The following is a 26,354-nucleotide window of genomic DNA, read 5'->3' as shown; positions in this document are numbered from 1 at the left end:
AAGAACAGAGCACAAAGCATGGAACAAAGAGCATAATTAGTGAAACCAGCAGTTATCGTTTACTGATAATATTTCTCTTTCCTGAATTAATGGATTTAACCTCCTCAGTATGAAGTTTAAAGGTGTCTGCTTTTCATGGTTAACTTGAGATCCAAAGTCATAATTAGGCCTTATGATTTATGCAGATTACCTGAAGATGAGACAGAGTTGGGGTACAAATAGGTCCAACGTCAGTGTAAGAAACATATCTAATACGCCTGCTCTATTCTGGAACAAGCAGAATGAAACTCAAACAATCCCATCTATTCTAGCAGCAAATTAGTTGCTTGGCTTGTACCTTCACAACACACTATGTAACTTCCGATGGAATTATCTGGTCTGACTCTGACCTTACCGTGCCTGGTGAGGCCTAAGTAACCTTCTCCATGCATTAATCTGTGCATGCACTGCCATTCTGTTTAAGTGAATGTGGCATTATTACATTTTATTACACAAGCTATATACTACAGCAGACAAACATTTTTCAAACAAAAAAAATAAGCCTGCATGCTCCCTGCACTTTTGGTCATAAACTCTAAATCTTCTGTCCTGTCTCTGGCACACTTCTTGATGTATGGAAGCAAGTCATATTAATTTGATCATCAGGTATTATCCATTCACTCCATCAGCCTGAATACTAGAAACCTCTCACAGTTTAGACAGCATCTAGCCAAATACAGGCTTTTATGTAGTGATCAACTTAACTTCCACTCAAGATGCAACACCAGCACTGCCTTTATTGTTACAAATGCCATACATTATAGCAAGAATCATGAAGAGCATGGCTCCCTTCCAGTCTACATTAGTGCAGAGTTTTTTTTACAAACTTCATTTATAATAGCATGGACCATTGCAAATTTATCCACTGAAAATTTCAAGAATGGCATGCACCTAGGCTTCTTTCTCTTCCTGGTTGAATTCCCAAAATATGGCCTCCTCTACAATTTCACTGTCTATTTTCAACTTGTCATTCATTTTGCGTCAAACGATCAGAGAAAGGAAAACAAACCTCCCACTCAGCAACCTGAAAAATCAAAACAAACCCCAACAAATTCTCACCGAGTCTCTGATAAACGGATCTAAACAAAAGCTCAGAAAAAAACTGAACAACATGATTTAATGATCAAACAAAATAAAAGCAGTAAACGCTTTCATCTCAAAACAATCTCTCTAGGGCTTAGACCATCAGATTTAAGAAACATTCTTATTTGTTTAGAAACTCATCTAAACATATGCTTATTGGTTATAATACTGATTATATGACATAAATGTGATATGCTCTAATGTTTTTTAAATGACATTTAAAATTAACTGAAGCATTCAGCCCATATTTCACAGGAGGGTTTGAAATTACCTACCATTTATACTCTAAATATTCTAGATAATCATCCGTACGCCCCCCCCATCCCCTCTTGAATCGTTGCTCGGTCAATATTACTAAATAATCTTTTCCATCCTTTGCATGTTGTGCTGTGTTTATATAGAGCATTTAAAGAATCCTTATTCTTAATTGCTCTTGCATGCTCCAAAATCCTTTTTTTTTTATTTATGTACTGTTTTCCCTATATAAAACTGCTGCATACTGAACCATATACACCACATTTCAGCATTACATGTAAAAATCCCTGGAGGGTAGTAAGACCTGTCAGTGTTAGCTCACAACACACTAGTAACATCACAAATGAATCTACAAGCTGAACAACTGAAAATGTAAAAGTACCCCTTTTATTCACATCATTGACTGTCCTTTTCTAAGAAAAAAAATAACATGAGAACCCCTCTTGTTAAACTGGGGACCTTCTCCTAATGTTTTAAAAAGCTCTTCATTAGTATAAATAACCTCCAAATATTTTTCATTACATTTTTAAGGTGCCTACTATACAGACTATTGTTAAGACCCATAGCTGAATTAAGCCGTAGCTGTTCATTTTTTGCTTTGTTACCATCTACCTGCTGTAAAGTACGTTACCTCATCAAGGTGCTTAGTTTGTTTTTCCATTTTGTTAGAATGTTGGTACATCTCTCCCCTCTTCCTCACTCCTTTTCTTTCCTTTTTGGTGTTCCTTAAGATTCTGCCCAAGGATCTTTCTGTGTTTATCAATAACCTAACTTTAAGACAACTAAACTACATGTGGTACAGTTTGCAGACAGTCTTTTTATCAGATCCTGATAACATCTTACTTTGTTTTAACTCTAATGTCTTGTATAGCATCATGATGCCATCTAAGCAGGTCACTGACTTACACAAAGATCAGAACCATCTGATCTGGTATCTCCAGGGATGGTGCAGTCAGAGGACAGAATTGCTACTTGGCACTACAGTTCACGTGAGATTACCATTCCCATTATAGCTCTCAATCTTCCATCTACAAAATGTGGAACACTATCTCTAACGTGGAACAAATGTAAAAAACGTGGAACACTATCTCTAACATGAAAAAAAATGTGAAAAATGTGGAACACTTGCCATGCTAACTCCTTCAGCTAGAAAACTCTCAACATGGTTAATGTGTTAATCCATTAAAATTACTTTTGTAATTATAAAGTAACATGATTCAGGTTTACTTACCATGAATATTAATTAAAAATTCTTAACAACTATATACCCGACAGACCATTTCAGCATGTGGAACACAGACATTTTTGAGATTCAAAATAGGGAAAGTTCCTGGTAATAAGCTAAATTTGAGTTGAGACGTGTGCTCCTCATTGTAGACAGAATTTTTTTCAAATCAAATCAAACTGAATCTCCTACATATCTGTTGACACTACCAAGTACAGATACAATGGAATATTACTTGAATATTCTATTTCTCTGCTTGTCAGCCTTTCCACCCTGTATGTCTTTCTGTGCCATTCTTGACTTCATTTATTCTTTGTACCACTTGCTAACATATGTTTCTTGATATACACATTTTTTTCATCAGTTTCTATCTCTGGCAGTTCTGCACATGCTCTATCCAGCTATAGCAAAACCCTTCAGTTCTTCTTTTGCAGGAGGTCATCCCCATCTCACTATTTACCAGGCCCAGAGTGAGTTCACACCTAGCATCCACATAGCCCCCAGAGTGAGTTTCCACCTAGCACTCACATAGCCTCACTTCTTGGCATGTTTACTTCAGAGACATAGTACTACCTTCCTTTTTACAACTTCATATACCTATAGTGGTATTACGTTACGTTCTCACCTAAATCAGGCTATTTATGAAATTTAAACTAAATTAATCTAGTATATAATGTGTATTCATGATGTCTTCTGTTATTAGGTTTATAGGTAGGCTTCTAGGCATGCAGTCCAGGAAACCATTTAGGAGCCTATCCCAAAATCAAACTTGCCCCCAGGCACTATCTGGTTAAAGTGACTTGCTCAAGGTCACACAGGTAAATGAAGGCTGAGGGAATGAAACCCTGCACCACAGGAAGCAGCTTGTTAACAACTAATAGCCATAGTCCTCTGCACTAACTCTCAGACATTATCGCCCCATTAGCCTGAAGAGTCTGATAGTAAAGGCTATGGAGCGCATCATCATGGACCTAATTAACATGGATATAAGGAATCTCCAAACTCTAGATCCCACTCAGTTTGGTTTTGTGAAAGGTAGATCAGGCCTGCTCAACCTGATTGACTTCTTTGAGTCAGTCACCAGAGCTGTGGATGAGGGCAAGGCAGTTCATACAGCCTATCTTCATCTGGCCAAGGCCTTTGATACCATCCCCCACTCAGGAATTATTGATAAACTCACCAAACTAGACATCAACCCCTATATCACTAGGTGGGTTGCAAACTGACTCACAGATAGAACCCACAGTGTGAAAGTAGCAGACTCCAAGTCAGACTGCTGACCAGTCACGAATGGAGTCCTACAGGGATCGGTCATGGGTCCTCTCCTGTTTGGCATCTACTTCTCAGAAGTCCAGGCCAACACGGAGGGACTCTGGCTGACCAAGTCTGCAGATAACTGCACGCTGGGAGCCATTATTAACTCCCCAAGTGATGTAGACATCCTACAGAAAGGCCTCACTGAGAATAATGACTGGTGTCAAAACCATGGCCTTAAGCTTAATGCCAAAAAATGCGTTGTCATCCCCTTTGGGAAAAACTGAGTTCACACTAATTACCACATTGATGGGAGCCCACTGAACACTGGAGGCATTATAAGAGATCTGGGGACACAGTTTGACAGCGACCTCTTTTTTGACCACCACATTGTCACTATGGTCAGAAAGTCCCTCTATGTGGCACATCTCATTACCAAGCGTTTTGCATCCAGGAAGAAAGAGGTCATCATCTCTCTCTACTCTTCCCTCATTAAGCCATTCATCGAGTTTAATGCCCCATTTGGCATGTACCTCACTAGACACATGCAACAGCTGGAAAGGCCACAAAAGTACCTCACGAAGAGGATACTAGGCCTTAAACACATGTCCTACATGGACAGACTCAAAAAACACCAGCTGTTCTCTGTCTCATATCGTCTACTAAGAGGCGATCTCTGCTTGACTTACAAAGCCATGTCTGACCCAGCTCTGTAAGAAATGCTACATCTAAAGAAATCCCAATCCCTCTGCACGACATGCTCCAGAGACCTCAACTTCATTACCACAATCAACAGAACATGCTAGAGGGACAGGTTCATAACCCAGAGACTGCCCATGCTCTGGAATAGACTTCCCATACATGTCAAGCAGAGCACCTCACTGGCCCTCTTCTAGAGAAATCTTGATGAGTGGATGGGTAATAGAAAATTCACCCCGGGGATCACTCCAGTGCCTCTGCTTGATAGAGGCACTGGGAACTTACATCTGGCGGCACGATGCCAGGGCAATTCTATATATTAGGCTTGTAAAGGCTCCAAGGCCATCAGCCTAGTACACACCTATGAACTTATGAACATGTATGTACTATTTTGAGCCTTATGTTGATTTTGTTTCTTCTTTGCCACAGCTGGAAAAAACATTAAGTGCTAATCTACCTACTTTAGTCAACCAATAAATAAAAATAACATGTGCCAGTTGTGAACCACTGCCAAACTACCTACATAAATTTTGTACCCTCTACAAAGTCATTCATGAGCATTAATGTTGCTTTCCACACCGAAACTATAACAGAATTGAGTGAAAGAACAGCTTACAACAACACATGCATTACATAATAAAATTGACATTGGCTCAAAGGTGATATCCTTTTTCTTTCAAAAACTTTAGAAGGCAATACTACTTACCTTTGTTCCGATTGACTGCTTGTTAAGGTCCACTGGACACCTTACTGGTTTTGACCTGGTTATGAGCCAGACCAAGGCGCTAAGTCCAAGGGTGAAGAGTCCAATAAGCGCTGGCGTTGGAAGCGGGGAGAACAGGAAATGAAGTATGAAGTGCATTTTGGAGCTGCACTATTTTTTCTGAAAAAGAGAGCATAACATTATTTATACACACACACACATTACAGTAAAACTTAATTTCATAGATTTTTGGAAATTGTAACAATGCTGCTAATGATTAGCCTTTACTTTTATAAATAAGCAGTGATCTTTATTAATTACAAGAATGACTATAATGTCAGTAGGCCTTTATTGGAATAAAATGTATGGGAAGGTTGAAACAGCTCATCTTTTGGATAATTATATTGTCTGCATCCTTTTGCATAAGTGATGTAGATATAACTTTTCAAGAAAACAGAAAGAGGTGCTGGTGCTCAGGTTTACCTGTAAAACAGGGTGTCCAGGCCAAGAGTTCTTGCAAAAGCCTCTCCCCCCAGTTCCCCACAGTCAGTGTATTCAGGTAGTTAAAACAGAGTGACAGTAAAGGTACAGAGGCCTTTCTTACCTTCCATAACATCAGCAAGCTTCATAGAGAGAAAAAAGGAAGCAAGTAAACTGCTAATACGTAAATAAAGGAAGTGACTTCCTGCATAATACTAAAGAGGAAAACCTCACCCATGACGGATGCAAAATAAATGTCATCGTCAGTTCACAACAGCACGAAGCATGACTCATGCTGCAGTATTTACTATGAAGTGGTCTGAGAGGGGAGGGAGTTAGAGAGAGACAGAGTGCGTCTGTATGCAAAGCAACCACCTAGCTTTTGCATGGCAATTCTGTTAGCATCTACATTCATAACTTTAGAATGTTCACCTCTGAATTAAGAATTTGCAAGAGTCATCTTTCAGTAAACAAAACACTGCCAGATGCAAGCAGACAATAAAACTGCAGTGGGAAATGAAATCGTATATCTGTGTTGTACATCCCCTATGTACCCTTATCATTTTTTTTTTTTTAGTTAGAGCTACTCAAGTATCATTTCAAAGCCAATGTTCTGAATGCTAAAAATGGTAATTTGCAGCAAAAGATTTTTCCATTTATGACAAGTTTTGAGCTAGAGAATTCTGTGAAACAGGTATGGATATTATGAATATTAAGACCCTACTAATTCACCCCATTTTAATGTATTATTGTACAGGTGGTATTTGTTTTTTCTTACACAATCTGAAGCAATTCAGGGAAGGGCAACACAGTGGTATAGTGAGGTCTGACAGCGCATTCAGCTTTGGTCCATTTCCCAGCTGGGGTGCCTTTCTGTGGGAAGTCTTCATATATTTCTTCTCTTTGTGCTGGTTTTCAATAGGGCGTCTGGTTTCTTCACACATCTCAAAGACCTGCTGATAGGTATAATGGTGATACACGCATATACTGGACGTTTAGAGTCAAGCCTGTTCTATGATGTACAGTCCATGAATGTCTGTCTAGCATTCATTCACTGCTTGATGGGATAAGCTCTGATGAAAATAAACCAGGTGCTAGAATTTGGAAAATGAATATTCATTTCAAATGAGAATAATGACACTCCCGTCCTCAACATGACATGTATATGAAGTAGGGAGTTTCCAGATACTACTTTACTGAAACCGGATGTCATTTCACTTACCACTATAATCCTGCTAGATCCTAAAAATAAACAGACTGATTTAAAATGTAAAAGAAAAGTACATTTGACTCTCAAGGCTCTTGTTTACATTGTGATGAACTGCTAAAGAATTTGCAGTTGGGACTTCTTTCAACTATTTCTTACCTCATCTATCCACTGTACTAGAAAAGTTGAATGGTTTACCAGCAACAGGCAAAATAAAAACTATGTTTACAACAGAGGCCTGTTTCTTTGAAAGCGAGTGTGCCTCTACATGGCAAGTTGGGGAAGCATTTTTTCAGAAGGCATAATATATTTAAAATTATTTCTGTTTCATGTTATCTGTCAGGTATAGACAGACCATATCATCTTCTATAACATTTTCCAAGGTACTTGGGATACATGTAATGAAGACAAAAATGAGTAGTTTAATTTGTGTATCAAACTAATTTTCTCAGTATACAAAGGCTTACATAAGTGTTATAGATGTTACATGTTTTTAGGACCCTAATAGCAAACACTGCACGCAGATTACTAAGGAGATCTCATCCTCTACTACTCCGCATATGTGTAACATGTAATGTACACAGTGTTACACAGAATGTATACAGTGTTACACACATATGTGTAACATGTAATGTACACAGTGTTACACAGAATGTATACAGTGTTACACACATATGTGTAACATGTAATGTACACAGTGTTGCACAGAATGTATACAGTGTTACACACATATGTGTAACGTAATGTACACAGTGTTACACAGAATGTATACAGTGTTACACACATATGTGTAACATGTAATGTACACAGTGTTACACAGAATGTATACAGTGTTACACACAAGCAGTTATGTTTGCTCTGAAATAACAATAATTCATGTCACTGAAGCAGCAATGGATGCACATGTACATCCTGAGAGTTTAGACAGTTATTCATTTATTGATGAACATGATGTTGAGCTCCTGTAGGCTTGGGTTTGAAGCTCATCAGTTCCCCTTGAGTAATGCACCCTAGCAAGCCTCCCTTATGGACATCTCTGTAGAGCTCATCAAGACTAAACTAGTTATCAAATGGATAAGTATATTCTCATTCATTGCAGACCTTTAATTTGTTAGCACTTAATTTGCAAGTAAATATGAATGCCTATGACTATCAAGTGGCCAGATTAAGATGTCCAGGGGCAGTGCCTTGCTGGAATCTCATCCTGGAGTTAGATACTCAGGACAATGCAGATGCCATATACTGAAACCCCCTAGATATCAATAACAGGCAATGGGAATTATGCTTTAAAGCACAAACTGAGGTAGAGCCAGATGTTTGTGACAAGTGCTGCAAACCTCTGGAAAGGCACCTTTGTAAAAATGTGTTTGTCTAATAAGTAAGGAAAGGGAAAAAAAAAAAACAGTGGGTATAGAAGAAAAGTGAAATCAGTGTTTAAACAGTGCATCATTTATTTCATGTAGTTCTGAGGGCATTTTTGTGAAGAACGGGGCCAATGTAACTGCCTATTTTTCAATTGATATTTTATTGAATAAAGTTAAATTGATAATGTGACACTGTTCTCTGATATGAAGAAAATAGAGTACTGCCTTTACTGTCCAGAGATGACAGTTATGAACTGGTATCTGGAAGTAGAACGTACAGCTAAAGGAACCTATACCCTACCTAAAAATAAAATAAAAACTACAAAGAAAAAAAGAAAGAATGAGAAGAACATATATGGCATGGAGTGAGTGAGATTGTGATGTCTCTCCTCTGGGCCAGTAATCAAGGAGCCTCAGTCTTCACTGCTGACACCAGTGGAGAACATTCACTTAAAATAAAAATGGATACACACAGTATTTTCAGATGCAGCTTTATGCACCAAGCACAATTTCCCTTAAGAGCACTCAAGGAGCACCCTCTGATCCTGGGGCTGGGTCTTCCTCTCCAGGCCCCAAATAAGACTCCACCTTTCTCTCTGCAGATACCAGTGCTCTGTGACCCTGTTCCAAGTAGCTGACACACACACACACACACACTCTTTGAGATTTGATTTTCACACACACACACACACACACACACACACACACACACACACACACACACACACACACACACACACACACACACACACACACACACACACACACCTGTGAAAGGCTGGCACAGATTTACCCGCTATACTACCTTCACCCAGACTATAAAGTAGATTCACTGCCAGCAGCCAGCTACTTTAAGGCTCTTATCAGGGTACTCATTTGCTCTTAGTAAAATTAATACCTAAATAAATGGTAGTATTAATCCACTGGCAAGACTTACAGGAGCATGAAGCCCACAGTGTCACCAAATAAATGCAATTGCTCTCGAAGGTTAAACTATTTTCTAAAAGACTGGCCACAATGAAAGGTATAGATATTTTTAATAATAAATAGTAACATAGAAAACATGAAAATACTGAATATCTATTTACATTAAACACCAGAGTTTCAATGCACATGAAATATAAAAACAATACAGTTGGAAATATTCAGACAGATACAGAAAAAAAACAATATTTAACTAGTCTCATTGTTTTCCTAACTGAATGAAGAATTACTGTTCCCTACTTACTTGCTAGAGCAAGGCAAGATGAAATGGATGAGTGTCTTTGTTGCAAGTTCCAATAACAGAGTGCTGAGTGTCACTATCACATCTCTTACTAGTATCTAAAATAATTTCAGTGCTGGCTATAGAATGATATCACATCTGGTCACCTGATTCTGTGCTTCCCACACTACCCCCCCCTGACTAGAAGGTGAACCAGGATCTAGCACAGACGTGTCAAAATACACACCTAGAACTTTGCTAAGGCATTTGGAGACTGTAAAACAATTGCAATACTTTCATCCTTCCTGGAGAGACTAACCAGCCATTCTTTGGCTACCCTGGGTAGCATTTAGTTCACCACTAAGGACAATAAGAGCCCAGACCTTTCCCAGATGATGTATCTCTGGCTGCATTCAGCCCTGTGAGAAAAAATCTTTATGACCTAAACCAAGTAATTTTAATTTCTGGCTATTTTCTTAAGTTAGGCTGAGCTGAGCTTAACTCTTTCCCTTCCAGCCTCCTCTGTTAACATATATACATTTTCTCAGTTACAACAGTAGAGTCTGATATAAGTGAATATTTATTTTCTGTCCAATGAGACCCACTGTTAATATGTTTTTAACACAAGCAGCTTTACAAATGCATTTTTAACACAAGCATCTGTACAAATCAGTTTCATATTCAGATGACATAAAATTCTTCACAAAATACCAGCTAGTTCTGCTGGCATATGTTTCGCATGCACTGCCCTACTCTCTCTGGCATCGCTGGCACTACCTCACGTTGTCACAGTGATTACCAGGGGTATTCCCTTGACTCCCTACTGTCCTTTAATGTACATGTTGGTAACACCTATAACAAAGTTATCTGTAACAAAATGATGCATATTGCCTGATTAATTAACTGTCTCCATTGAGGTTTGCTGACTTTGGACTTGCTCTATTAACACTGCTACAAACAGATGGTTGGGATTTTTGGGAAGACGACCCTCTAAGTTTTTCATTTATGAGAGTACTGTTAGCAGGCTTAACAGAGTTTGGGAGAATGTACACTGAGTACATAAAATGCTCAGGAACTTTAAAGCACATCCAAATGTTCTTAATGTTTACATGATTCATCAGATCATAACCAAATAAACATCCTCGGAACAGATGAGTTATTCTTTTGTCCTGAATTAAAGGATGACTTTCTATGGGGTCAAGAGTTAATGCTCATTATTTCAGTCAGTTCTTTTTTTGGTGTTTCCTTATTAGATGGTATGACTAAACTCAAAGCTGCAGAGTTGAAACTAATGACCAATTTTTCATCATTTTCTCATAATTCACTTTTTCTGAAGCTTATACTTCAGTCTGATGATAGTATATAAAATGTAGATTAGATACCTCACAGCCATTCACTCCAAAATAGAGAGTTAGTAGACTGCCTCTCTTTCTATAAAGAGGATCTAGAATCATGTTCTGTTTAAAATTTAATTTAGTTATCAAATAACCAGGCATTCCTGGACTCCAGTGAAAAGGCCAAGGATATCTCAGTGGTTACATTTTCAGGTAGGGGTCAGGGCATTTGAAGGAGCCATTTTTACAGAACATTTCACACTTCTGACTAGTTCAATGTAAAAGCACAAGATGGCCACTGATTAAGCTGCAAATCAAGAAGAGGAAAAGTACAGTTTTGTACCTACCATAAATGTAGATGTTCGAGTGTTCACCCTGCTGCAGTCATCACACTTGGGTTATCCTGTCGTCAGGCAGTCCCACAGTCAGCCGGATTTCCAAAGTCTTGGTCCGACGTCAGTTGCTGTCACCTCATCCCTGACGTCAGAGTGCCAGGGGTACATATATTGTAACCGACGCCATTATCTTCAGTTTTTCTTGCCCCAGATGTCAGGTGCCCCCAAAAAGGTGATTCAAATCAGTACCAAAAAGTGAGAACACTGTACAGACACAAAACCCCTTAAGCTATAAGCAAATACATCAGTAAGGCATAGCAGAAGTTTAACCAGTAAATCAGAGGGGTGGAGGGAGGATAACCTGGACTGCAGCAGGGTGAACACTTGAACATCTACATTTATGGTAGGTACAAAACTGTACTATGTTCATCGTGTTACCCTGCTGCAGTCATCACACTTGGGTTGAGTCCCAAAGCTAAGGTAGGGTAGAGGCATTATAGAAGGCTAGAGGAGGCAATGAGCCCCTGCAGAATTGCAGTGGTGAAGCCTGCCCTGGACTTAGAATAAAGAGGTAAGTGATAGTGTTTGGTGAAGGTGTGTACAGAACTCCAAGTTGCAGCTTCTAAAATTTCCTTGGTAGGCACCCCCCTGAGAAAGGCTGTAGAGGTAGCTGTTGCCCTGGTAGAGTGAGCCCTAATGGTAGGAGAAACTGGTTTCCCATGATGGGTATAACAGAATCGTATGCAATGGCCTATCCATTTAGAAATGGTTTGCTTGGAAATGGCCTTCCCTCGAGAAGCTGTAGCATAGGAAACAAAGAGCTGGTCAGTTTTTCCTGAAAGCCTTAGTTTTATCCAAGTAATATCGAAGCTGCCTGTGAATGTCCAAGGAATGTAGGAGTCTCTCACCTTTGTTCTGTGGATTGGAGAAGAAAGTGGGTAGATGGATGGTTTGATTTAAAGCTACGCTGGAAACCACCTTAGGCATGAAGGAAGGATTAGTTCGTAGAGAAACTCTGTCCTGATGAAAAATGAGGAAAGGTTCCACTGCCATAAGTGCCTGTAATTCTGAAACTCTCCTAGCAGAAGTTATTGCCAGGAGCAAGGCAGTCTTCCAAGATAGGAACTGAAGGTCTGCAGAAAAAGCTGGTTCAAAAGGAGGCAATGTTAGTTTTTCCAGAACAAAGTTGAGGTCCCATGTAGGCATAGGAGCTCTTCTAGGTGGACTAATGTTTTTGCCCCTCTGAGGAACTGCTTTAGGAGTGGATTTGAAAATAAAGGTGGATTTGTGTCGTAGTGAGCAGAAATAGCTGAAACATGGATTTTTAATAGAGGAGAAGGAAAGTCCTTTATGCAACATCTCTGCTAAATACTGCAGAATGTGAGGCATATGAGGCTGAGTTGTATCTAGGCCTTTAGCTTGGTTCCAGGCAGAAAACCTTTTCCATTTGTCCGAGTAAGCCTTCCTGGTGCTTGGCCTCCTGGCTTCTAGAATAACATCAAGTACTGCTTGAGAAAGAAGGGCTGGTTGGCTACTTAATTGATTTGCCATGCCGCCAGGTTTAAGGTTTTGATCTGGCTGTGTAGAATCTGCTTGTCTTGCTGTGTGAGCAAATGAGGTATTTGAGGCAATATCCATGGTGGGTTGTGAGCCATATTCTTCAATAGTGGGTACCAGTGCTGGCGAGGCCAGTCTGGGGCTATGAGAATCATTTGAGGTTTCTCCTTTTTGACCTTCAAAAGAACCTTTGTGAGAAGAGGTAATGGAGGAAAGGCATATGCTGTCAGGTTTTTCCAACTGAAGGAGAGAGCATCCACTTTCCATGCTTGTTGGTGGAATGTCCTTGTACAAAATTTTGTCAGCTGGTAGTTTTGAGGACTGGCAAACAGGTCTATATTTGGTAGGCCCCATCTTTGAGTTATCATTGCAAATATTTGTGGGTCTAGCTTCCATTCGTGGGGATCTTTGATGTTTCTGCTTAGGTCGTCTGCCAATATGTTTTTCTGTCCTGGCAGGAAGTGAGCTTGTAACTGGACTTGGTAGGTCAGAGCTGTGTTCCATAAGATCATTGCTTGCCTGCAAAGAGGGTAGGAATGTGTGCCTCCCTGTTTGTTTATGTACCACATTACTGTGGTGTTGTCCGTCTTTATTGCCAGTTGTCCAGGCTGTAGTAGATCCTTGAAGGCTGTCAGAGCTTTCTGTACAGCTAGCATCTCTTTTTGGTTTATGTGCAGTTTTCTTTGTTCTGCAGTCCATAGGCACTGAATGCATTTCCCTGCCATGTGAGCCCCCCAGGTGTAGTCTGAAGCATCTGTTGTGATAGTTTGCCTGGGTGGGGGCAAGGTGAAAGGCTGACCCTTGTTGAGGTGACATGTCTGTGCCCACCAGAGAAATTCCTGTTGAAGGCAGGGAATGAGAGATACCACTGTGTCCAAGCTGTGGCTGTGTTGAGACCATATGCTTTTTAGGTACCATTGTAATTTCCTCATATGCAGGTTTGCAAATGGTATTATCAGAATGCAAGATGCCATGAAACCCAAAGCCTGAAGAATTTTTCTTGCAGTTAATTGGGTCTTTGTTGCCATTGTCTTGAAATACTGAGTCAGTTGTAATTGCTTGTCTGTTGTAAGATAAGCCTTCTGGGCCGTTGTGTCCAAGCTGGCACCCAGGAATGTCATTTTTTGTGAGGGTGCTAGTTTTGACTTCTTTTCGTTTACTGTGTACCCCAGGCAATTTAGTAGATGCTTCACAAAAGCCAGATGTTGTATGAGAATGTCTTTTCTTTCTGCTTGGATGAGGCAGTCGTCCAGGTATGGATATATTTGAATTCCTCTTTGTCTGCAGTATGCAATTACTGGTGCCAGGCATTTTGTGACTACTCTGGGCGCAGTAGATAAGCCAAAGGGCAGTGCAGAGAATTGATAATGGGTTGAACCTGCAATGAAACGGAGGTATCTTCTGCAACTTTGTCTGATAGGGGCATGCAGGTATGCCTCCTTGAGGTCCAACGTTATCAGCCATGCTTCCTTGCCCAACATGGGAAGTAGCTGCTGTAGTGTTAGCATCTTGAATTTGGGAACTTGTAAGTAAGTGTTTAGAATTGAAAGGTCCAGAATTGGTCTCCAAGCATTTTCCTTCCTGGGTACTAGGAATAGTCTTGAGTAAAATCCTTGGCCTTGCTCTTGAGTTGGTACCCTTTGAATGGCTCTCATAGCCATGAGAGCTGTAATTTGTTTTTGGGCCTCTGCCTTTTGATTTTGTGGCAGGTTTGGCATTCCTCTTTTTATTGGCAAGGTGTGGAAGTGGAATCTGTATCCTCGTAAAATTATGTCCAGGACCCATTTGTCCTTTGTGACCATGTGCCAGTTGTCTACAAATAATGCTAGTTTCCCCCCCAGGGGGGCTGACAAAAGAGCTTTGTTTGGCCAGTTGAGGTGCAAGTCATTGAGTTTGCCTTCTGGTGGCTTGAGACCTGTTTTCCCCTCCCTTCTGAGTTGGGGTGGTCAATTGGCGAGGTTTATACTGACGTTGTGGTTGTCCTCTGCCCCTTAGGCACCTGTATTTACCACTCTGAGGCCTGTCAGTGGCTGGAAAGGACCAATTTTTGGTTGGCCAGTTTCTGCTGAAGCGAAGGGGGTTGTACCTGTAGGAAATCTTTAACTGTCTGCATTGATTTTGCCTTATCCTCCATTTTCTTTAAAACTTCTTCTGCTTTAACACCGAAAAGAACATCCTGCTGCAAGGGAGCATCTAGTAGTTTTGCTTTAACATGTTCAGGCAGACTCTGTTCCTTTAACCAGGCATGCCTACATATAACTGATCCAGTGACCGCTGCTCTGCAGGAGGCCTCCAAGGAATCAAACCCACATTGTAAGGTATGTTTGCCCACCTGCTCGGTGGCGTGCAACAAATACTGTGCTTCTTTCAATTCAGATTGTTGAGGAAGAGTTGTTATCTTTTGTTTTAACAGATAGATCAGAAATTGCTGATACTTAAGCATATGAAATTGACAGTTTAGAGCTCTCATAGCTAAAGTGGCTGAGGTGTAAACCTTTTTCCCCCATCTGTCTAGTGCTCTTGAATCCCTTTTAGAAAGTACTGGATTTTTAGCCATGGAAGCCTTAGCCCCCTTGGAACCCTGGGAGATAGTCTCTGGGTCAGCTACTGGGCTTTTGTACAGGAATTTATGGGAATCAGGTACTCTGTAATATCTGTCAGGCTTGGTTGTCAGTCAGGGTTGAAACTGGATTCTAAATAAACATCATCCACAATTTCCAGAACAGGAGGGATGGCTAGATGTCTGTGTTGGGGGAGTAAAAGAAACTCTCTGAGCCTTTTCTTGGAATCAGAGTAATCCTGACCTTCCCAATGAAAATGCTCCCGCATAGTGTGTAATGTTTCCCCAAAAGAGTAATCTTCTGGAGGGGAAGGTGAGGGAATAGAGTCCTCAGCATTAGAATCTTCATAAGGAGAGAAGGAATAGTCTTGGTCTTCAGAGGAATCCGAAGAAATAGACAGTTGTTCAGAGGAAGCAAATTTTTCCTCTTGTCTAGGCCTTTTGTCAGGAGGAGGCTGGGAACCCCTGATAAGAGTAATCAGATCTTCAGCCATCTTAAGCATCTGTTTCTTAGGCATAGGGCCTTGAACAGGAGACTGAAGTGAAGCTTTTTTCGATTTGGAAGGAGTCTTCGATTTTGAAAACGTTTTGACTGTAAGAGTCGTCGGTCTGAAAACGCCTTCAGAAAGCGAAAGTGTTTCAGAAGTACTGGCATCCTTGGAAGGTAAGTCATCAGTAGGGCCTGAAGTAAAAGGCTGCGTCGGCCTAGTACATTCCGTCAAAAGATCCGTAGTGGTCCCGGGTTCCTCAACTGCGGTAGTCAGAGGCTGCGTCAGAGCCTCACAGATAACCGGAGAACCGGAGACCGGATCAACCGAGGCCTCGGAATCAGGCTTAGGCCTGGGCTGTCGATCCTTATCCCTGCGTTTTTTGTGCACGCCAGTAGTCGGTAGCTCCGACGGCATGTTATAATTAAATTTTCTGCCAAAAAAGTGTCGTGCGAAATCAAATAGTCTTTTAATAGTGCGTTTATTAAATCTGGCACAAAAACGACAAGAAGTGACGTCGTGATCAGGGCCTAGGCAGGGTATACAATAAGAATGAAAATCCTTATGAGGTATTTGCTTCCCACAAGAAATACAATTGTTAAGTTTTTCTGACATCGGTCTGAGGCAAGAAAAGTTTCCCCAACGGGGTACTTAGCTTTATAGAAGACTTCGATCTGAAACTCGAATTTGAAAATCTCAGGAGTCGGCAGACCGGCACTTGCGAACTGCTTCTGCTTCGGGCACCGCGCGGCAAGAAAGACTGAAGAAAATGGCATCGGTTGCAATATATGTACCCCTGGCGCTCTGACGTCAGGGATGAGGCGACAGCAACCGACGTTGGACTAAGACTTTGGAAATCCGGCCGACTGCGGGACCGCCTGACGACAGGATAACCCAAGTGTGATGACTGCAGCAGGGTAACACGATGAACATCTAAAAGTGTAGCTGATGAGTTATGAAGCTTTCATCTTGATGCTTGGGGTCCCTTCTGTATGGGTATTTGTTGTGTTATCTTTTTCTCACCAGTTGACAACTATCTAACAACTCTCCTGCATTCCAGATAGCTCTTTTCATGTGGGAAGAAGTTAGCCAGTTGCAGGCACCATAATATAGGCAGCCATCAGAAGGTTTTGATGGTAATCTTAACCCTACAACCCGAGCAGGAAAGAGTGTGTGATGTGCATCACCTGGAACCGACTAAACTTTTCTCATGCAAGTGAATGTGCTCACATACCCTTCTGGAAAGCTTCTACCTTCTTAGTGACCCAAACACATGAAATGGTAATTAACCAATAATATTTATGCATCAGCAAGATGACAAAGATATGAAGAAAATAGTCAGACACCCTTCATAAGGAATGCCAGCAACAACTTTCTCACCAGTCCACAGGACATCAAAGGCAGATGGAAGGAGTACTTCCAGCAGCTTCTGAATAAAGAAAACCCCACAGAAGCTTCACTGCCCCTGATACAACCTGCAATGAATGAAGAGGAGGAGTTGACGCTAGAAGAAATAAGATAAGCACTAAGAAAAAATGAAGTCAGGGAAAATAGCAGGCTTGGATGAGGTCAAAGCAGATATAATAAAAATGCTGGGTGAGTTAGGGGAGAAATGGCTCCTGAGGGTACAAATATCAGTATGAAGAGAAAAGCATATGCCAGATGATTGGAGAATAAGCATACTAGCACCAGTGTTCAGAAACAAAGGGGACATCCACAACTGTAGCCAATACAGCGGCATCAAACTCCTGTTACACTGCTTGAAAGTTCTGGAGAGGGTGGGTGACAAACAACTATGCAGAGTAGTAGAAAGTAAGATGAGCATACTGAATACAGATCAGGATGCAGCACAAGTGACACGATGTTTGGGCATTCCTAGACTTGGAGAAAGCATGTGACAAGATTCCAAGAAAAGTGATTTGGGCAATCTAGCGGTGATTTCAAGTCCCAGAAACATTGGTAGAAATGATGCAGGCTATGTATAAGGACCCAAAGACTCAGGTACAAGCAGTGTTTATTCATACAGAGGGATTTCTCAGGGGGAGTGACTGTGCACCAGGGTTCAGCTCTGAGCCCACTGCCATTCATACTTGTCATGGACTAAATTAGCAAACAGATTGGAGGGGGTAGATCAGTCCTGCTGTGGTGGTGCTGCAGTAGCGTTGTCACCTCACAGTAAGACGCTGTCCGGTTCAATTCTCAGCTAGAGCGTCTTCTGCGTGGAGACATGCGTGAATGGGCATACCTTCGTTGAAGGTTGTGCGTCAGGGTTGGTAACTCGGCATGTAAAAATCAACTACCAATCATTAGCGGACTGGAGTTCCGCTGTGGCGACCCCTAACCGGGAAAAGCTGAAAGACACAACAACATTGGAGGGGGTACATCAGCAAAGTTGCTGTTTGCAGTTAATGTGGCATTACAAGGAGACTCTGAGCAAGAAGTTCACCAAAGGATAGGAAAATGAAATGCAAAACTGAAGGCTTATTGGATGAAACTGAGTACAGATAAGGCAATTGTAATGGCAGCAAATGGGGGAAATCAGAAGAAGCTGATAACTAAGCTAGAAGGGAAAATAGTGGAACAGGTTAACAGCTTCATGTATCTGGGAGGGGTGGTTGAAGAGAAGGGAGGTCTGAGTGAGGAGGTTAAAGCTTGAATCAATGGAGCTGCAGCCAACTGTCACAGAGTGTCAGGGGTAGTTTATGAAAGAAGAATGTCAAGGAAGGTGAAAAGTAAGGCATACAAAACAGTGGTGTGACCAGTACTACTATATGATACAGAAACACTGGGTAGTAAAATCAGAGCAGTTGAGGAAGTTCAAGGTGATGCAGATGAAGTACCTGAGATGGGTGGTAGAATGCACACTATTGGAAAGATGAAGAAAGGATAACATCAGAGCAGAATCAACAGTAGCTGCAGTTGCAGAGAAGGTCAAAGAGAACACATGTACAGAAAAGCAGAAGACAATCTAATGAAAAAGATTTGGGACAGACAGGAAGAAGGTAAAAGAAAATTAGGGCATCCAGCAAATAGATAGATGGATTGAGTGAGAGTAGACCTGCGACAGTCAGCCATGACTGTCAATGAAGGTAGGAGAGTGTCCCTGGACAAAGAGAGATGGTGATGGTTGACAAGATACCATGACTCCATGTATAAAAATGGGAAAAAGAGAGATGATGATGATGATGACGCTTCTGCAGGAGCAAGATGTATTATCATGTAGCAGAGTTAATAAAGTGGATTCTTGACCAGGTCAGTGGTGCAGAGGGATAAAGCCCGGATTATGACCCAAACAGCTCAGGTTCAATTAGCGACACAGGTGTGGAGGATCCAGCCAGGGAGAGTGACAATGAGCAGATGACACTGTCTCAGCCATCATGTGGGCAGAAGTAGTCAGGCTATCTGATCTCAGTGAAGTTATGCCAAGCAGAGTGCACTGTAGCCTCACTGACCCTAAGTTTGATATTCAAGCTTGTAAGGTGCTGGTTTGCAAGAAGCTTGAGTGTTTTAACTTTATGTTGATATCTTCTACTCAAATAAATATTATTTTTGAACGAAGTCAATGAGTTCTGATTACAAGGGAAAGCTCAGTATCTTGTTTAATGCATCTGTCACATTTTCAGGTATTACTTATATTTTGCAGCATTATGTTCTCTTAGCAATACTGGCTCACTCACTAGTGTATTTCTGCCATAGACATTCAATTAGAACTGAATAAGACACTGTCTTAGATCAGGCAGAGGCCACTTTTAAGTAACACATTAATGCCAGTTTCTGAAACCTTTCTGAACTGGAAATCATAATTATGACTTTTTGTATATTTTCCAGATACTATATTTGCTAACATTAAATACATGGTTATTACAACTGCACCAGGTGTGAATTTTTTTGTAGACCATCTTGAAGAATGTCAGCATCTTTTATTAAATAAGTTATTACCTCCTTTGCATTCAACAACATATTTGCTTATCCACAGGCAGTTTCATATCTCTGTGCAAGAACATCTGAAAAATTAGCAACCTTAGTCCAGAGCACTTTGGAAAGCGACTAGTAACCCCTATTGGGATAAACATGTACCCTCCACCTATGCCTCACATGCTCAGAGTGATGGATTGCAACCCCTCTCCCAATAATGGTTACAGGGATATGGTATTAAGGATATATAAAAACACCCCCTAGGACTACATAGATGATGGCTTCCTCTCTGCTCAGCTCTTGTTCCTAACCTTGGGTCATCTAACTTTTTCAGATAAACATTTTAGGGGTTGGGGGGACTTGTGGGCCGATAATCTTCTCCACAGACGCTGCTGTGTAGTAGTCCAAGGTGACAATGGAAAGAATAGGTATCAGAACATAGTATGACTAGGTCATCAGGTATGAAGGTGAGAAAAAAAGTAGATTTGTATTCTTTGAACCGTTCCTGGCAAACTTTCCTTCTATAGTTGGATAACAATATCCCCAAGCCACGTGTATCTTTGCACATCCATAGGCTCTAATATACCAGAACATTAGATACATTTCCACATGTGGTAATAATACCCCTGCTAAATATGTCTCATCATACTTCTGTGCTATCAGGTGGGCAATTGTGTAATGTTCTGGTATTTTGTCTTTCTGCCTCTGATCCAACATGACTTTATTTGTAGTAGAATTCATGTATAAAGGTTAGGAAGCATGTTGAGCAGGTACATTATTACACAATTTGGAAATATATGTGATGTTCTGATAAACCAGGGTAGATAACATAATAGCAGGTTCCTCTCTTCTGGAGAGAAATGTTTAATTGTACAGTTCACAGATTGCAGCAAAACCCTGTTTGGGATCCTCATATTATTATGGTTTCTTTGGTAAAAAAAGATGGTATACTTATACCACATAGCACCGTTTGTTGATTTGTAAAGAATCTGCCTCACAGAGAACTGTTTATTCACAAAATGGTTTCAATGTGTACCTTAGTGAAATGACTGTTGTTATTCTGATCCCAGTTGGCCCGTAACTGCAGTGAACTCCATGAAGAATAGCATGGTAACCCAGTGGCAAGATCTTTCCCCCTCACAGTTGCAGGGTTCATGTCTGACTTCTGCTCAGTGTCAGTGCATTTTTGCATGTTATCCCAGCATTTGTGCTGTTACCTCACAATCGTGGGAGTTGTGGGCCATGTCGGCTGAGAGGGGATAGTAAACAGCCCAGTTAACAAATGATCGATAGATAAAAACGAATAACTGATCTTTGTTCTAGATTTGGCACGTTCTCTGGGGAGATAAAGTTTGTTCTACTTTCCAGCACTTGAGGGGTGCAGGGAGTTATGATCTGTATTTACCCTTCACTCTTTTAAGACTTGGAGCTATTTTACTCTCCTAATTTTTGGCCACGGACAGATGTCACACAATCCCATCCTGCCCTGGAATATGTAGCTCAAAACAGATACACATAACATGACTCCTGTTTAGAAACTAGGCAAAACCTTAATGGAGAGCTTCAAAGGCCATCAATATAACAGCCTGACAATTCAGTATGCTTTTGGCAATGGATCATATAGGCTTTGAAAAGGAGACACAGTTTGTGACAAAAATCACATACATATACTACAACATTCCTCTGTTACTCAAGGGATGGGGAGAAGGAAGGATGGGGGTTTAACATAATGGTTAAGGTCTTCACCTAAAAAAACAAAAAAACAAAATACAGGGTTTGATTCTGACCTATGAATCTAATCAGTCAAGACATAGAGAGCCTCCACACTCTGAACTCATCTCAGTTTGGATTCTTTAAAAGCAGGTCATGCTTACCAAACTTGGTATTTTTTTTTATTTAGAGGGGGTTGGCATAATAAAGTGTTTACCTTACAGACCCAAGGTGTAAGGTTTGATCCCTCAGTGGGGTAATTGGCTAGTCTTACAATGGCCTGCAAGTGCAGTTAGCCTAGTACTAACCTATGAAGCTGTAAACTTTATCAGCCCCTGTGATCTGTTGTAAAGGCTCCAGAAATACAGACATAGTAATAGCAAGGTGAGAGTGAACAGCTATATATATGAAGAAATTCATTTTTCAATACCAGTTTTATCCGGTTTAGGATCATGTGGGAGTTAGTATCTGTCCTGAATTCTATACGGAAATGGCAGAGGGACTAATCCTAGACAGGACACCAATCTATCACAGGGCACACACATGCACCCTCCCCCCGATAATCTGGTCAGTTACAGGATTTGGGAGGCTCACCAATTTACCTAGAACATTTTTGGATGAGAGAGGAAACCAAAATCAGTGATTAAAAACATACATGGGTATAGCGCAAACCTTTAGACTCTTCAGAGAGCACCCCAGCCAAGATCTGAAGCGGAACATGGAGCAGGAAGGACATTAATGATAACTGTTGTACCGTTGCAGCATTCTGTTGCAACGGTATATAGGGAAAAGTGAATACAGTTTTATTCTGTACAGATTTCTTTGCATGTATAACTGCATTGGCTGAATCCATTCAGTAGGAACACCAGTTTTCTTCATTTCTTCCCAAAGGAAGGGCCTTACAACTTTAAAATAGATATTGACCATTAAGGTTTTAAGCCATCAGGCACTGGCCTGCACTACCATCCCTCATTAGTAGCACAACTTAATTCAGCCATCTGACAGATTGCCTCAAACATCTTAGTTTTCATAGACTTGCAGTACCTCTGTCTGCCCATTGCTGATAGCTATAATTTGTGAGCAGGCAGCATTGTGTCTCTGTGGGTTTCTGCCTCACAGATTAGGTTTGACCCTGATCACCATTCACTGTCTTTATGGCATATGCCTGCTCTCACTCTCTCTCTATATATGGATTATCTGTGAGTGGTCCAGATTCTTCAACCTCCCAAAAACATGCTAATTAACTGGTTGTACTACACTGTTCATGTACAATGGTTGACCATTGCACTTGCATGAATGTGGCTTGTGATGTGGCAGACATGATTTGAGAAGGACAAGGGAATAAGGCTTGAGTTGTGGCTGAAAATGGTCAGAGAAAGAGCAGTCCTCTTATCTGGTTAACAAATAAGTAAAATTTAAAGTCAAAATTGACCTTCGCACAATTGTGATTTTCGCCCCTTCATGTGTCCAGGGGCCAAATGGGAAGAACTGTAGTCCTCATTTGCAGGTGATGTAAAAAGACAGTATGGAAGGACTAGATCATTATTCTGACAATATAATTCTGCGTTTAACAGATTATTGATACATGGGTTCTTACTAAAATGTTACAGGAAGAAAAGAGTAAAGGTGACCAATGAACATTTTGTAAGGCAGACACTTCAGACAGCTGAATATGGGATTACTCTATAAACTAACTTGTTACATGTCACAGACTCAGTTCAACATGTACCAAAGATAGATGGGCCTTTGCTTATTTCAAGTACATGGTAAGAAAAACATTGTATTTTTTTCATATGGCTTGAGTTATCACAGAAGGGGGTTGTATATATTCATTGTTTTTGTGCAGCTCTGTAACAATATTTTATCAGGAACACGAAGGTCAGCTTTATGAATTGCAGTTTTAAAAGAGCAGAATATGATGCACTGTACTTTGTTTTAAAATGTTTTAATGTTTAAAATCTGTGGTTTTAACTGACAGATCTTTGGGTATTTATTATTTATTTGGTTTTGGTTACTGGAGTAGAACACCGATCAAAGCATACAGTAACAGTATTAAATGAACACTAAAGGTATAACTAAATTATATGGTATAATGACATAACAAGACAGTTTACCAAGAAGTAAGATTAGGAATATTATTTATTTATTTGTTTAAGATTGATGACCGGGGAAGTCCACTGGACCATAAAGAGCCCATTTTCAGTGGAGGCCCGGGGAGAAAAGCTCCAAGATATTGCAAATTACATGTTACAAAATAAAAGACAAATATTTCAATAGAAACATTTAGCATTTATAGAATAGAACAGAAGACCTCTAATAAGTTGACAATTAGACATGTGGTTGTTAGCCCTTTGCAGGTTAGGTTAAACTAAACAATTACCTAAAGACAATTTTGTCAATAAGCACTCAGAAATTCAACATCTAAACAGATAGGCAATAAGCATTTAGATAAGAAGAGCAGTTATTGAATGGAGAAAGTACTAGAACATTTAAAATCGAAAGTACAGTATAATAGATAGCTGAGAAGAAATCATTCAAATAGGGAACAGAAAGATTAGGTAGACAGGCAGTAGTAGTGGTAACTGGTAATGAAATTCTGAGCAGGGCAGAAAAGGGGGGGGGGTTATGTTGGAGCATGAGATGGACATTCCCATTTGGATACCAGATGAAAGAAAAGCTGAGATTTGAATTTTGTAAGGTTTGGAAGGTTGCGTAGGTGAGAGGGAAGAGAGTTCCACTGTTTGGCTAAGGAGTAGTACAGAAGTAGATGGCCAGGAGGCTGTGAAGGTTTGTGGACCCATAGCAGATTTTGGTGTGTGGATCTGAATGGGCGGCTAGGTAAATAGGGTGTTAAGGATGTATCAAGAGATGGGCAATTTGCAGGTTTAAAGATGAGCTTGTGGGCAAAGGTGAGTTGTAGCTACCTGAGGTAATTGGGTAGTTCAAGCCAATTGAGGGTGTGGAGGGAGTGGCAGTGGTGGACTGAGTACTTAGAACTGGTAGCAAAATTGCAAATCTTGTGGTAGCAAGATTCAAGTTTGGATCATAGGCCAAGGTTGAGATTGGTGAGCAAAGGGCACCATACATAAGGGAGGGGAGCAGGAAGGTGGAATCTAGGGTTTTACGGGTAGAGGGGCTGAGGAAGCGGGTATGCCTGTAGAGGAGACCTATCTTTTGGTTGGTTTTCTTGATTGCGGAGTGGATGTAGGTATCAAATTTTAGTTTTTCATCAATGATGATGCCGAGAAGCTTGGTGTTGGGAACAATTTCAATGGGAGTGTTGTTCTGGCTCTGTATGGTGAAAAAGGTTTTGTCAGTAAAGGAATTTCTTGTTGGGGGGAAGATAATTAGTTTGGTTTTATTTGCATTTAGAGCTAAATGGTTGGACTGCATCCAGGTTTTTGTTGTGGAGAAGACTAACTGAGTTCTAGGTAGGAGCTCAGAGGGGGAGAAGACTGAGCAGATGATAGTCATCAGCATATTGTATTACAGAATATTTTGGGATGGAGCGGTGAAAGTTCTTAATGAATAGGTTAAAGAGTAGAGGGCCAAGAATGGAACCTTGAGGGACACCTATAGGTATAGGTAAGAAGGGGGAGGTTGAAGTTTTCCATTGGACAGCTTGCTGGCGACTGGACAGGTAGCTGGAAAACCAGGCTATAGTGGAGGGAGAGAGATTTAGGGTGGAGAGTTGGGATATGAGTAGGGTGTGGGAGATGGTGTCAAAGGCCTTAGACAGATCTAGGAAAAGCATAGATACAAATTTTCCTGAGTCACGTTCAATGTTGATGGTTTCCAAAAGGAAAGAAGGGCAGTCATGGTACAGTGGCCAGGGTGGAAGCCATGTTGTGTAGGGGAGAGGAGATTATATTTGGTTAGCTGTGTCATAAGTTGTGCTTGGATGGCTTTCTCACGTATTTTAGAAAGAGGAGAAAGGATAGCAATAGGCCTGAAATTGGTGGTGTCAGTATTTTTGCCACCTTTGCGGAGGGGGATGATGTAAGCCTGGCGCCAGATTGAATGGACGTATGATTTTGCATGGATCTGTTTATAAGAATAGAGATAAAAAAGGCGATGCTGTCTGCAGAATGTTTGAGGACAGGTAGCCGGAAGATTGTCAGGTGCATTGCAACAGGGTTTGAGTTTGAGGAGAAGTCTTTTTATAGTGCTTGTAGGAATGGGAGGAAGGTAGGTGCTTGGGATGGAGGTTGTGGTAGGAGGGGGTAGGGCTGGAGGAGGGGGGTGGGAAGGAGGTGGATATTTTGGCTATGCAGTCTATGAAAAATGAGTTGAACTGGGTGGCTGTGTCAAGGTCAGAGAGGGTGGGATTTGGACAGGGGTTTACTTTATTGCCAGGGTGCAGAATTGATGAGATGGAGTCCCAGAATTTTTTGGGATTTGTGGAGGGCAAGGACTGGAGTTTGGAGTAGTAAACTTTGCGGTCTTAAGTTATCAGCTTTTTAGTGGAGTTTCAAAGTTGCTTAAACTCTAGGAGGGAGTTGGGATTTTTTTGTTTTATATATTGTCTCCATTTTTGTCCTTTTGCTGCATAGCTAGTTTGGTTTCTCTTGATAACCATGGGCAGGGATTGGTTTTGATGCGTTTGGTTCTTGGGGGGGCTTGCTGTTTGAGGAGGGATAGAAATGAGTAGTTAAAATAGGATATGGCATAATCTAGAGGAAGGGTTTTTATAGGGGACCAGTCAGTATGCTTTAGGCGTTCTGAGAAAAGTAGAGGGTGAAAGAGGAGAAGTTATAGAATTGGATGTAATGGTGTGTTTTTGTAGGAGGAGATGGGAGCCAGTCAGCAAAGGCAGGTTAGTGATCACTGAGAGGATCTGGTATTATTCCGACTTTGGTAATAAGATTTGGGTGAGTCGTTAGGATTCAGTCAATGATAGATCTGGAGGAACCATCTTTAGAAGGTCTAGTTGGAGAAATAA

At 40.9% G+C, this 26,354-nt stretch overlaps 1 protein-coding gene across 5 annotated transcripts in view; it reads right to left on the bottom strand.

The window, feature by feature from the left end:
* ACSL5 (acyl-CoA synthetase long chain family member 5) overlaps positions 1-26,354 on the bottom strand; it is a 630,479-nt gene that overhangs the window by 474,211 nt on the left and 129,914 nt on the right. For 2 of the 5 annotated variants that reach the window (XM_044055842.1, XM_044055844.1), the window contains exon 2: positions 5,262-5,438. In XM_044055842.1, the coding sequence (XP_043911777.1) occupies positions 5,262-5,417 (156 nt within the window). In that variant the 5' untranslated portion in view covers positions 5,418-5,438. Of the gene's footprint in view, positions 1-5,261; positions 5,439-5,741; positions 5,764-5,862; positions 5,973-6,516; positions 6,538-26,354 lie in introns of those variants that run through there. The other 3 variants (XM_044055845.1, XM_044055843.1, XM_044055846.1) reach the window with 3 other exon arrangements.

Source organism: Protopterus annectens, chromosome 14.part0, assembly GCF_019279795.1.
Source record: "Protopterus annectens isolate FY-2018-M chromosome 14.part0, PAN1.0, whole genome shotgun sequence".
NCBI lineage: Eukaryota > Metazoa > Chordata > Ceratodontiformes > Protopteridae > Protopterus > Protopterus annectens.
The sequence above is the reverse complement of the archived record's forward strand: the minus strand, read 5'-3'. Positions and strand labels throughout refer to the sequence as shown.